Here is a 14924-nt window from a genome sequence, read left to right on the forward strand (position 1 = left end):
TTGCCACGTTTGATGTGGGTGAAAGAAAATGTATTAATTAGAAATGTACAGCAAAATATGACATCAATTTTCAGCCTGTAAAGAAAAAAATATACTAGATAATTAGTCACTTTGAGCCACGCTATAATATCAAATCGGCTAATATTACTTGTTAAAAAAAACATTTACGTTCCTCATTGCATTATTAGTTCTATTTTTCTAGTAGTAGCATAACTTGATTTTTTCTTAATACTACCTATCTAAAAAGTGTGTGAGGGACTGGAGAGATGGTCCATAATCCGTTGCATGACTCAGGATGTGTGCAGTGCTGTTGTGGAGACCTCCACACCCGTAATCGGCCAAAAAATTTGTTTGGCCAATGGCGTTTCCCCACTATGCATCAATATCTGTATACCTATGTTAACTTCAACTTAACAGTTACATATATTCACATAATCACATTCATTCATATGCACTTGCAGCAATTTCTATACGTCAGTACTATAGTGCTCATAACAATATATTTTTATAGTCATTAAAGTATTATTATTAGTTTTTGGAGACATGTTTATTGAAGTTTGTGTTATTCTTTTGGTAAATAAAATGAAGAAAAACTTAAAGAATGTGCGTATTTTCATTGTAGCATGCAGTTGATGCAGGATCAGTCTCCAAATGTAAGATTCTGTCGGTAGGGTAAATAGTTGTCGTCAGGGTTGGGTAGGGTTACTTTAACTTGATTACTTTCAATTACTTTTGGATTACTCCAATACCAAATATGCCCATAAAAGACAAAAGAAACTTAATATGAATAAAATTACAAAATTTTGTGCAGGCTTGGGGAGTAACGGAGCACATGGAACGGCAAAAATGATGTTGGCAAGCTGTTTGGATTTATTTTCATTTTGTTTCTGTCGCATTTTATCTTAGTTTTGCCGGAGATCAAAGCCAGGAGAGGAAGCTTACCACGTGTTGTGAGTCATAATTTTATTTATATTTAGTTTCTTTTGTCTTTTATTAGCATATTTGGTATTGGAGTAATCCAAAAGTAATTGAAAGTAATCAAGTTAAAGTAACCCTACCCAACCCTGGTTATCGTTCATCCCAGTAAAAATGTTAAGTGTTTGGGATGGAAATAAATGTCAGTGGTGGCAGTCTGTCGATTTCATTCATTGCAAAACAACAACTAAACTTCTGTGAAATCATGAAAACCAAGATTGATTGATTCGATGTGTCATTTTAAGGCAGACTGACCTCACTGTTGTCACAGCTAAACAATGGCCACTTGTTCCCACGACTTTTGTACACTTTGTCTCTCTGTGTCACTGTCCGAAAAATATGTGGTAAGGGATTCAAACCCCGATTACAAATTACGTTACAAATCCCACCGGGTTCCCAACTTTTTTTAAAAAACATTTACTACAAATAATGAAAAAAAAAACCTTCAGAATTGCAAAATGAAGTAATAAAAAGCAAGCTGAAGGTCCCTCATTCAGACCAAAGCGTGGACAGGACCCTTTGTCATGGCCCACCATGATACATATGTAGTATATTTTTTTATCTTCTCCTACGAGTAAAATGAGAAGGCATTCATCTTATGTTTAATTTAGCTCACGTCCAACACGGACATGTATACTGCTAACTGTATATCTTACCCGAGAGACATGCATTGCTTCGGACAACATTGGCAACAAGAACTTTAAGGCCAACTTCTTCAAAATAGGACAAACTTAAATGTTGACCAATGCATTATTATCCGTTGGCTGAAGTTGTATACAGGTTGACTTGCTGTGTTTTTATTAGCAGGTGGAGAGTTCGAACTATTTTTTTAAAGTGGCTATAGATGAGCACATGTATCAATTGATCATAGAATATTGCAAATACATGTAAATGTTCTACATTTATATAGCGCAATGAAGACCTCCCAAAGCGCTTTACAATGTGCTTCACACTTTCCCTTTTACACACACTAACTAACCGATAGCAGCGTCAGCCATGCAAGACAACTACCTGCTCTTCGGGGCATTCGGGATTCAGTGTCTTGTCCAGAGACACTTCAACATATAACTCGGAGGAACCGGGAATCGCATTACCTCCTGAGCTACTGCCGCCCTAATATATTGTACTAACACATACAGTGTATTTGGGAATGCATCCACCAGAGGTCGGCAACCTATGACACGCATGCTAGAAGTGGTTTGCGAGGGGTTAACCAGTGGCACACGAGCGCACAGCAAAATAATCATGATTATATTTTAAAAATGCAAATTTTTACCTGAAATTTTGACATTTTCAGTTGCGCGCCGTGTTATTTAGAGGCTTTACATTAGCGCCCCTCTTTTTCTCCTTCATGTGTCAGTGTGAGTTTGCGCGGCGCCTCGCAGAGGAGAGATCCGTGTTTTAACCCAGCTGACGAAACACACGCGCGCGATAAATGAACGAATCATGACGGCTTCTCGAGCGAAAACATCTTGTTCTTTCCAGCCAGCGTGGACAGTCGAATGAAGCTTTGTGCAAAAAATGACCGTGCTGTTTTGTGCATTATGCCTCGAGAGCGTTGTACCTCGCACAGCAAGTGTTAAACGTCATTACAAGACGAAACATGAACATGAATTCAAGGGTGAGTTTGACATGGCGGGGACATTTAAACGCGCAGTGTCCAGGTGCGGCAAACAAACACAGACCCTGAAAATATTTGTCACTGCTAAACCACCACCACTGAAGCAAGCTCTCACATTGCTCACTGCATCGCAAAGCACAGAAAGCCCTTTACTGATGGCGAATATTTTATAGAAGCGTGTGTGTGCGTGTATGCGTGCGCGAGCCTTCTGCTTTGCTGTTGTCATTTCAAGTTTTGATATTTTCTGCTACAAGATATCATTGATGGTATGGAAGCTGTCCATAGCACTTGTTTTTTGATTGTACTTCGTTGTTAATGAACAATGGTTGATTCTGGTTAATTCTTGTGGCAAAACGTTGAAGTCATGGATGTCTACAAGGCCTTTCAACATGTTGCTCACATTCATTTTTTAGTCTGTTGATGAACAAGAATAGTGGAAGATAAAATTGGTCAGTTATACGATTTCAATGTATATCCATGTTGTATAGTTGGACTGGTGTAAAATGACCGCTCTGTTGGATATAAAAAAAATTATTGTGCGGGTCATTAATCTTGGTGTGGCACACTGATTTACAAGGAAATTTGAAAGTGGCACTCCTCACCGAAAAGGTTGCTGACCCCTGGCATACACAATAGAGGATCAATCATTACAGTATGTCAGAATGAATTTCTATCCCAAAAAATAAATATATGTTGACCATTGACAAACCCTAATGTGGTGGGGGTTCACTGCACAGCAAGTGATAGAGCAACACACTTTATCTACTGCATGGCAATCAAACATCATTCTGTAATCTTATTTAACGATGCAATCTCAAGAACGTGGAAACATTTTCAAGAAGGAAGCAGCTGGCTGCAAGAGAAAATGACCAAGAATAAGGTGGATATTTTAGGAGGGATTTTTTATAATATATTGCTCCATGCACGAAATGAAAAATACAGTGTCTCCTTGAAGTTTTCAACCTTTCACAATATTTCAGGCTTCAAACATAAAGATAGAAAATTGGAATTTCTTGTCATGAAAATTATTGGATATGAACTGCAGAGTTCTGCAGCTGAGGCAGGGGAGTCTGTCCATAAGACAACAATCAGTTGTAAACATCTCAAATGTGGCCTTTTTTGGTAGATTGGAAAGAAGAAAGCAATTGTTAAAGGTTGGGCACAAGCTACCAGGTAGGCACACCAAACATGCTCTGGTCAGATAAAACCAAAATTAAACTTTTCGGCCACAATGCAAAACCCTATGTTTGGCGGACGTAAAAGCAACACAGTTCACCACCCTAAACACATCAACCACACAGTCAAACATGGTAGTGGTCACCTCCTGATTTGGGTCTGCTCTCCTTCAGCAGGTTTGAACAGGGAAGATGGTTTAAATTGATGGGAATATAAATGAAGCCAAATGACTACCATGGAATTTGATATGTTGAGTCTTCTTGGTTCTTTATTTCAATATGCAGCCTGGACATCCTTAATGGTGGATTACCTCTTGTGAGGTTCCTTGTCAAGGTCTCTTCATTTTCCTCATCCTGATGTTTTTAAGTGTTTTCCTTGCACTCATGTGTTTCGGATCAGGATATGTTGTAGTGGTGCAGCCCTTTGAGACTTTTTGTGATTAAGGGCTATACAAAAGAAAAATGACTGGACTTGACACCTGCAAAGGAGATTGTATCTTGAGGGTTGTTTGTACAGTTTTCCTTGAATTTTGAAATTCATTGAAGCATTCTCTTTTATAAACCCACAACTATAAACCTGTCAGAATGGTTCACAATGAAACATAGCCAGGTTGCCATTGACCAAGTATAAGTCTAAACCTGAATCCATTTGAGAATCAGGCAGAGCTGAAGACGCTGTCCACAAACTGTCTCCATCCAACCTCACTGCACCCGTTTTGCATTGAGTAATGTGGAAGAATTTCAGTCTCTCAATGTGCAAAACTGACATTCTCCAAATTACTGGTATCTGATATTGCAGCAAAATGTTGAGATACAAAGTATCAATTTAAGAGGGCAAATATTATTGCATGCCTCCACTTTTCAGGTTTTTATTTGTTGAAAAAGTAGAAAACATCCAATTATCTTGTTCCACCTTTTTAATTGTGTCACACTTATTGTTGATTTTCTTGACAAAAACTTTCAAATTTTCTATCTTTTGAAGCCAGAGACATGGAAAAATGTTGAAAACTTCGAACAATAAGAATTTTAAACTCTTAAATAGCGGATCCTTAATATGCAAATGTCATTTATTCAGTGTTATGTAATAAAACATTGCAACTATGAAAAAATGGCGGGTGTGTACAAATATCTGTGAAATTATATACAGTATATTCAGTCAAACACCAATTATGCAAGTTACCCCATTCAAAAGATCAGGCTTGAAAAGGCCCTCATAGGTAAAGCTCAAAAACAAAATGGGGGAAAGAAATCTTAGGAATCATTTTTCATTACTTATTTTCAAATTCTGCTGGACAATATGACCTTTTTTGTCCATTGAGGAGTTGACCACTTTTTGACCCGGTAGTTATTTCCTAAAACATCATCCAAACTACCAAAAGCAGAACCAAATGCATGCAAACTCAATCACAAGAGTCAACAGAGCTTAAAATTGAAATGCAGCAAAAAGAATACAAATATATAAAAAGGAAAAAGCATTTTGTTCCTCCCATTATCAGTTGTAGCATTGTTGTAGTTGTAGCTCTGAAATGTGATGATTTTTACTGAAGTCTTAATATGAACTAACGTCGCCTCAGTATTACAATAGTGGACCTTAAACTATCATTGGACCGCTATTGTGAAAATAGGGTACGGTTTCATAGAAATTTACCTTACAAAGATAGCTAAAGACAAAAATTCTGCTGTCACTTGAAACATCCTTTGTACTCAAAAACATCCAATGGATGAGCGAGTTGGTTTGAGAGTGAATGGGGCTCTTAAGCCAATGTAGCATGCAGTGGAAGAACATTTTGCTATCACGGATAAGTGAATGAAAGAGTTCTTTTTCTCTGGAAAAGACAAAGAGGCGGATGTGGTACCTGCTTCGGAAAGGTCTCGCAGGGAGCTGCTGAGGGCACTCCTCTTCAGTCCTTCGCCCATTGCGTAGGTGTCATCCAGACTGGCTCGGTTCATGCTGCCGTTTCCCGCCTCCTTCTTCAAGCCAGAGCTCTGGGACATGCTAGGCCGCACCACCCCCTTCTGCTTCTCAAGCTCGGCTGTGGAAAGGTTTGAAAATACTCCTCAGATAAGTGTTGCGGACCTGTGCTCAGTCAAGATTCAAACTTATATCTTGTAATTTTATACAAACTGAAACACCTGATCGTACTAGTAATTACCGTAAATTCCAGACTACCTGATTCAAAGACGCATGTGCCAATTTAGGGAGGAAATAACTTGGATTTTGTACGAGCTACACCAGATTTGGACTGATCTGGACTAGTTTACAGGCTGGGGGTGTCATGCACTTCACGGACAAGTTTAAACATGTTACCTAGTGTTCTCTTTTATTGATGTTTACTCTTGATTGTGTACTGTAACTTATTGCTAAATCTATTCCACCCTGGTCATCCTGGAAGGATGATTACCACTTGTGAGGCCCCTTCTTAAGGTTTCTTTTTTCCTCACGCTGAGGTTTTGAGTTTTTCCTTGCTGTCATGTTGGTTTAAGATCAGGTAATGGTGTAATTGTAATCCTGTGAAGTCTTTGGAGACATTTTTGTGATTAAGAGCTATATGAATAAATGTGACTTGGATCGATAGATAGATCGATAGATCTTTAATTCATCCCCGTAGGGAAATTCAATATGGACTCGATACCAACAATCGTAAATGTTTAATTTCTCTTACCTAATATGAAGTGTGCTAGTAAACCTGAGCATTTCTTATGATTGCCTTGATCCAATCTTTTCGGTTAAGTGCATTTAACCTCAACTCTCTCTTTTTTCTTAGATCAGGAGTGTCTGCTGGGATACCGTAAAACTTAAATTTTTGATTATTACAGTTTTTTCACAGATGGTGGCCCACAAACACACGACATGACGACATTTTAGCAGCGAACTGGCAGAAACGAAAGTTCGGTTTCTTCAGTGTTTTAACCAACTCGGTGTATTCTTTTGCTTCCTTCTTCCATTGTGACGTCACACGTGACGTAGGCTATGAAAGGGTCTATTGTAAGCTGCAGTGTTTAAAATATAGAAGAAAAGGAGTGACTTGTAGTACGGAATCTACGCTAAAGCTCCAATGTAGTCAGAAAGAGAAAACTGGAGGGAAAAAGTGTGGGAGGATGGACGCAGCTCACATTCTATCCGGTATTTCTCCATTTCCTGGACCTCGGCAATGGACTCTCGTAGGTCGTCTGTGAACTTTTTGCGATCTTGCGGGTTCGGCGCATTGAAGTTGATGAGAACTTTGATGTCCGCACCCGGAATGGCTGACGTAAGTCTGATTCCATTTGGGTAATCTGCAGGTAGGGAGATTTATTGAGTCGGCATACAAACTCTTAAATCTTGTGCAGTATCTATATGCAAACTCTGTTAGAGCTGTCAAGGTTAAAGCTTTAACTCAAAGAAATGAAAGCTTTGAGGCTGTTTAACTCTTGCATTAAAGCTTTCAAGCGTTAACAGTTGACAGCACTTAACATACAGTATGTATGTTCAAGTTTTTTTACTTTACTTATCATTGTGACAGCTTAAATGCTGTCATTAAAGGGACACTGTGTATTATTTGACCAACAGGTTTTACCCTATTAGAAGGCTGGAAAAACTACGGCCCGCGGGCCACATTTATCCTGTCAGACTTTTTCATCCAGCCCGTCAAGCGAAAATGTAAAAAATGATAATAATAAAGGGAGATTTTACCAAATATTATCCATGCTCTATGTATGTTTTTGACCCAGCAGAATTAATCACTTTTTCTGTTAACCCATAATAAAGTCATAAAAGAACCAAATGTTTTTTGTAACTAATCTGTTCCAATCACTCAATCAGAGAAAAACCAGAGTTGTAGAAATAACTGGAAACTCAAGAGAGCCATGACATTATGTTCTTCACAAGTGTATGTAAACTTTTGACCACAACTGTATGTTGATATCAAAACCCTTTGCCTATAAAATAGGAAGAATATTGCAGAAAATGTAAAGTTACTATTTGCTCAAACTAACTCTAGAGCTAAGGGAAAAGGGCCCTTGACCAAGGCACAATATAATTGGCTACTTGCAGAGTTGAGTAAACAGGCCAGCTACTTCAAGTGAATTGCCTTTAGGTATGTTTTTTTCTTTCTTGTGAATTGTGCAATGTCCCGGTTGTGTATAGTTTTTATTGTAGAGCTAAATACTTTATATGTTGCTATTCATTATTATATTTTTACCGTAATTTTATTGTGGCAATACAATTGTAATAAAAGTGATTCTGATTATTAATAATAATACCTGGCAACGATAACTATTTTATTCTATGTAAAGCAAAATGTTTCATTTTAAAGAATTCAGATTTTACCCCTGAGTGGTAATATATTAAATAAAATATACATAGAAAACATTAAAATAAAAATAGATTAGGCAAAATGATACCAGATTGGTTTGAATGAGCTACAACGAGTAGCCTTCAAGTTTGCTCTAAATACAGATCACCATTGATAGGCTACTAATAAAAATAATTACAACCGAAGATGAAAAGGTGTATAGAGTTTAAATTAACATGGTGTATATTAGTTTTCCACCCATAAAATAGCAGTTTTGTGTAAAGGTGAAGTGTGTAGTTTGAGGTGTCCTTAAAAAGTTGAATGTTAAATATTTTTTCTATTAAGTATCCGTTTAGAATGCCCAACTTATTTTCTATTGCACCTATCTGCTTTTATCAGGTCTGTTCGGAGTGGTACAAACCCCCAAAAAGATGAAAAAAGAAGAGTTTATTCGAGCGCATCTAAGAAATAGTGCATGTACTTGCAAACAAATCATGTGTGACTCCGCCGCCATCTCCTGGCTTAAATTCATAATTGCAGCCTTTGCACCACACCTCAAGCAATTTTTACTCTTAATGTTTTTCAGGCAATTTATGATGTTGAATATTGATTCCGTTCAGTGTAAAAAAAAATAACACTAGTGCTAATTTAACCCCTTCGAGTGTAATATTAACACTTTTACAGACTCTTGTTTTGTTTGGTTCTGTTTTTTCAATGTTTTTCTAACATGGCCCAGGGACTGCGGATTAAAAAAATAGCCTACTGGCTAATTCTAGCAATTTAAAGTGTTATCTAATTTGAATGATTGCACTGCCCCCTAAAAATAAACCAATCCAAGCATGGATGTGGAAACATATAAAACAGAGGGCCTATATAAACGACTGGTGAGTTGTCTGTCGACGGATAAAAATTAAGAAGGTATTCTGTTATTATCTGTGTATCATCTGTTACCAATTATTTCCAAACATGTCACTTTAGAAACCACAAAAGCTGACCATAAAGACTTACACTGATTTTCAAACAGCAAGACTTGCATCCCGTAGAGGGAAAAAGACTGACGGAAGCTGTACGTCACAGAGTTCTTCTTCTTCTGAAAAATCTTTGTCACCTAAAAACATCAAAAGCGAGAATGACGATGGAAAGAAGTTTCGGAGGGGTAATTGGAAAGGAGATGAGAAAGACATTTACCACAAGTAGGTCATTGAACAGAAAGATCTCCCGCTGATGTAGGCCCAGTTTTTGGAGCTTGTTTGGATCTGGTACTTCAAAGAGGCGGCAGTAACACACCAAGCGGCGATGGGGCAATGATAGAACCTTTAGGTGGGAAGAAAGGAGAAATTAGAACAGTGGTCTAATGTGGTGCAAAGGATCCTCACTGAGCCGTGATCCGTTCGAATCAATGTCTGTTATTCAAAAAACACGTGATCCGTGGATCACTGTATGAACGGGGAGCATCAGAAACCCCTGATGTCATTTAAAGCACAAGTGGGGGTGCATTTTGTTGTCCACAGCAATAAGTGAGTGGATAAAACAGTCCCAGTGACACCAATATGCGAACTGCTTGAGATACGAGAAATTCAAGGTATGAGATATCTTACAATAAAAAGTCTTGCCCAACATGATAGAAAATCCTAGTTATGAGAATTTCCAGACCACTAGATACCGTTTGACGCCGGTTATCACCGGGATCAGCTCGTCCTTGTTAGCGCATGCGTTTCCAGCCATACAGACCTGATTCCACGAGTTGTGTTTTATTCATAGCATCGCATTTCTCGTGCTCGCTAGTAGTGGGCGACAATGGAAATTTTGGTATAGGTACAATCCAACTGAATACAGGCCAGTATTTCCTCTTTGTTTGAAATTTAATTATAATCTATTTATTTTGTACCTCTCAAGTCAAGTCAAGTCACATTTATTTGTATAGCCCTTGATCACAAAATATCTCAAAGTTAGCTTACAATTACGACAAACTCAACACAAATATTTTAGGCACTAAAAATCTTTTATTTTTTTTATCAAAAATATAAATCGCAAACTCTAATGATATAAAAAATAAACAGAAAAACTTCTAGTACAACAGTTTCAGATCAAAAGCCAAGAGAGTCCAAATGAAAAATCAGCAATGTGACAAAAATCCAAATATTTTATAACAATGTCAACTAAAAAACTAAAATACCCTCCATTGCGTAATATTCTGAAAATGAAGTCTGTAATGCAAATTAAGTATCAATTTTTCTCTATTGTTATAGTGACAACACATTTACAGGTTTTTGTTCAGGAACAGTAACATGCTCACAGTTTTGGTTGCAGCTTTTTGCTCTCTGTAGGAGGAGCTTTTTCCCCCCATTTTATGTAATTTGAGGTGTCATCAGTAGCAGACCACCTTACTATACTAATTACACCTGGAATTGTCCACACCGCATTGCGCCTCCTGTTTTCCTCAATCCCAGGACAATAGTATCGAGCCGACTCAAGTACGTGCCAAGGAGTGATAAAGTAGTGCTCGCAGGACGCAAGACGGGGAGGTTAGCGGAGGGACAAGGCCAAGGAAATGACGCGCTTTGATGTAACGTCATTATACTATCACATTACTTATTTTATTACTGTATTACTATGCTCAATTACTATTTGAATGTGTTATTAATGATCAGGGATGCATTTTATAGTTATTAAGGGTCAACTTGGATTCTTTTTGGAGGCCTGGAACGGATTAATTGGTTTTAAGTTATTTAACATTGGGAAAAATTGCTCAGGTTACAAGCAATTCTAGATTCAAGTGCGATCAGGAAAAAAATTAATCTCGTATGTAAAGTTAACACTGTACTGTGTCTCAGTATTGTTGCACAAGTTATGGCCAATTTATCTTTTATTAGGTGGCCTTGGGGGTAGGGCGCTCCGAGACTGGGAGGTCGCTGGTTCAAGCCTCGGCCGAGTCATACCTAAGACTTACAACATTGGTACTCATTGCCTCCCTGCTTGGCGCTCGGCATTAGGGGTTGGAATTGGGGGGTTTGGTCACCTAATGACTCCGAACACATCAATTGGGTTGAGCGAGGGGGCTGGGAATCCCCTCCTCTGTATCAATCTCCCAGAAAGAGTCAGGAAAGTGTTCTTGACTCTAGCCACCTCTCACTAGGGGGATATGGCTCCGGTATATATATATATATATATATATATATATATATATATATACATACTATGTTTAAAACAAATTTTAATGCTTTGTGTTGATTTTTCTAGAATAGTTTCACGTTTTGCAATGCTTGGAGTTGCGTCCACGGCACGGAAGTGGGAGTGAGCCCCCTGTTTCTTTCTTGTGTTAGCAAACAGATATATGCTGGTCTCACGGGTATGTGGTTAAAACGCAGATTTTTGCAGTGCTCGTTTCATTTCTGGCAAAGTATTTAAGATTCTACCTTAATAAATTTGCCATTTAGTCATTTTGCTAACAATCCAAATGTCAACAAACTCTTTTAAAACTGAGAGCAATTGAATTGAATTATTGTCACAAATAGCTGACATTGTCCTTACAAAGCCATCATCAGCATTGTTGAGATCAGCTAGGAAACTAAGAGCCGCAGTTTCACTCTACTTGAAATCTTTACGAGCCTTTGACCACGTCTCGCCACAGCTGAGCTATTTATATAAAAGTCCCAAAGGCTCCTCGAGCGGTTATATCAAGCAGCATTGCGTGCACTTTCAGAGGAGTGGTAATGCCAATGACCTTTGTTCAGCAATGAAGGCTAGACGAATTGTAAAAGCAAAACATGTTGGTCAGTTTTTTTCTATATATTGTTCAAGGTTCTGCACTTATGCAGGTTATGCTAAGGTTTTCACAAGTTTTCTGTTTAAGGATTGTTTCATCTCGACATAATCATTGACTATTTTACAAGACTGAATCATGGGATAAGAAATTATGCTCTTGTGGTAGCTAGTGAAGGCGTCAGCATCTTCAGTTTTTAACAACACTGCAATGGACAAATGTCCCCCTTGAATTAACTCATTCACTGCTAGTCTATTTACATGAAAAATATAGGTTTGGCGTTTATTGGCAGTCACTATGTTTAAATGAAGACAACGTGGGGACATTGGCATAGGTAAGGAGGCAAAGATTAGCAAAAATAAGACATTTGAGCTACAGATTTTGTATTTAAATGAGCATGGGAGCAGTCACTTTGATGATGTTAAGAGGCAACGTTTTAATGCACTCAAACTGCTTATGGTCTTCAGACTTGTTTCGGATAAAATAATGCCACCAACCATGACAGTATACTTTTTGCCATTTTTGATGCCATAGATGATTGATTTTAATATGTGCAGTGCATAAATTGTTTTTGGCAACTTACACATCCAAGGCCATGATGGAGTGATCCGATCTAAAAGCAGAGCAAAAAGAAAAATAACAAAAATGTTAATATCATCAAAGCACAATATACTTTCTCATTTTGTAAATGCATTGCTGGGGGGGTTTGTTTAAATGCATTGTAAATACATCATTTTCAGGTAAGCACACAAAAAAGTGAGATATAGCAGTGTCAGGTTCTGGACGGTTGCCATGGCGCCCAGCTGGCACCGCCCCCTGACACCGGCTGACTTGCATTTTCTGATTACTCCTGTGGGTACTGTGCTCTTTTGAACTGCACTTGGCCAGATCGTTGTTGAAAACTTGTTTATGCATGGTTATACTCTGTTGTGGGCAAAGAGCTGGACAGCCTAACAACAGTAGCTGAGAGACGAGCACTGAAAAAGCTGAGGTCAATCATGGACAATCCATCGCATCCACTACACAGCATTATCTCCAGACAGAAGAGCAGTTTCAGCGACAGACTGCTGTCACTGTCTTGTACTACGGACAGACTGAAGAGATCTTTTCTTCCTCATGCCATGAGGCTCTTTAACTCCACCCGGCAGAGTAAAGGCCCACATTAAACCACACCACCTACATTGGATATTACCGAATCTTACTGCAATATGTATTCTGTGTAGCACTATTTAGTTACTCTATATAACACGCTACAGTGGGCATTTGCACGTCGCACTGGGTATTTGTATAATGTATTCTTTTGGCTTTATTATTGTACTGTTCTCAGCTCAGGGATGCTGCTGGAAATGTGAATTTCCCTTCGGGGATGAATAAAGTATCTATCTATCTATCTATACTTGTTGTGCTTGTTGGACTTTGTTGCACTTCGGTGTAACATTCAGATAGATTCCTGCAAGTTCTGTTTAATTCTGGAAATGCCTAGTTTGTAGTTTCGCCTGTGTTTGACCCGTTTCGTTTTTTGGTCTGGTCCGTTTGTGTTTTGGACAACTTTTCTTTCTCAATTAAAGTGTGAGGACGTCTACGCAAATGAGTTCCTACTTCCCGTTCCGTTTCATGACAAGCAGTGTCTGAAACTCGTGACAAAAAGTTAGCGGACACCAGGGCAGACAACTCTGAAAAGTTGCCTGCCCAGCCCTAAAGTTGCCTGCCCCATTTTTCACAACTTGAAACACAAGAAGATGACTAATCACAAAAACAAAAACCCGTAGTTGCAAAGTATTGTGGTTTGATAATCAGAATATATAACAGAGCAACACTTTAAAATTAAGTTTATTATAAATCTACTTATAACATTCATTGCATGGATATGACATCGCTGTTTTCCATCTGCCATCAGTATATACCTGTATTTACTCATCTTCACTCATGCAATGTTTGCGTTGCGTCATCTGCTACAAGCCACGTGAACTCCTCTTTCCACCATGCTTTTAATGTACGTTTACGTTTTGTAGCGTCATAAATTTTGTTAGCTTATTTTGAATCTTTCTTCTAGGGCGGGGGTTTTGGCTTGATTCCTAACCACTTATTCATTTTTCTTGTGTTCTCTGTGTGTCTACTTTGGAAAATGATATGCAAATGCGCGACCTTATAACGCTCGGGAAAGTCCGGAAGCACCAAGTTATTCTATGCAGGCTTCTGATCGGCTGCAGAGTATTCGAAACCGAACGAAGATTTCGAAATCGGAATAAAGCAAATGTTTGATTTAATTTGAAATACAAAAAGTTTTCGGTCACCCGGGCAGAGACGTTTTGTAATTTGTACGCCCGCCGTAAAAGATGCACGCCCGGGGCGTCCGGGCAAACGTTATTTCAGACACTGGATATAGATGCGTGAAAACAACATTAATTTACTCAGCACTCTGCATTTAATGACTATGATATTATTGTACTCAAGTTTTCAGAGAGCAATGAGCGTTGAGTTTCACTCATGTACTCCAGTGTTTCTCAACTTGTGGGTTGTGACCCAAAAGTAGGTTACAGACTTGTTTAAGGTGGGTTGCGGGCCTTTGCCATGGCACAACAATGCTACAAAATATACTGATGTTCAGTATGTTTTGTGCAGCGAGGTGCTATCACAGGAAACCATGAAACCGTGATTTCATGTTTGTTCTTATTGAGTCTGTTAAAAATGGCTGAACCTATTGAAGTAAAGCGATTTTTATTTCATTAAAAATGCAGCTAATTTGTCACGGTTGCCATGGTGCCCAATTGGCCCTGCCCCTGTGGCGCCTGCTGCGGCTCATTAACAGATTGGCTTTCCGTCTTTTTAAGCTCAGTGTGCTCTCTCTTACTTTGTCAAATTGTCAGTCCTTCAACGAAGCTCTGCCCCGAAAGACGTGGGTTCTGACTCGGTCCTGTTTTCCTGTTGGTATTTCCAGTCCGGTGTTGTTCCAGTTTATTTTTGTCCTGTTTAATATCGGTTTCCAGTTTTGTTCCTGTCTATTTTTGTCCTGTTTATTATTCTCTCCAGTTTTTGTTCCCGTCTTGTTTGTCCTGTTTATTTTTGATATCCTGTTTCATTATCTATCCTGTCTGTCTTTCCCGTCCTGTCCGGTA

At 38.6% G+C, this 14924-nt stretch overlaps 1 protein-coding gene across 6 annotated transcripts in view; it reads right to left on the minus strand.

Moving 5' to 3' along the window:
* The window catches only part of LOC148368920 (IQ motif and SEC7 domain-containing protein 1-like), a 222316-nt gene that overhangs the window by 3693 nt on the left and 203699 nt on the right, over positions 1 to 14924 (minus strand). For all 6 annotated transcript variants that reach the window (XM_088330830.1, XM_088330831.1, XM_088330832.1 and 3 more), the window contains 5 exons: positions 12392 to 12421; positions 9234 to 9359; positions 9054 to 9153; positions 6886 to 7047; positions 5628 to 5804 (listed from right to left, as the gene is read on the minus strand). In XM_088330830.1, the coding sequence (XP_088186956.1) occupies positions 5628 to 5804; positions 6886 to 7047; positions 9054 to 9153; positions 9234 to 9359; positions 12392 to 12421 (595 nt within the window). The remainder of the gene's footprint in view (positions 1 to 5627; positions 5805 to 6885; positions 7048 to 9053; positions 9154 to 9233; positions 9360 to 12391; positions 12422 to 14924) is intronic.

This window comes from Urocampus carinirostris, chromosome 3 (genome assembly GCF_059441175.1).
Source record: "Urocampus carinirostris isolate Australia breed hairy pipefish chromosome 3, RoL_Ucar_1.0, whole genome shotgun sequence".
NCBI lineage: Eukaryota > Metazoa > Chordata > Actinopteri > Syngnathiformes > Syngnathidae > Urocampus > Urocampus carinirostris.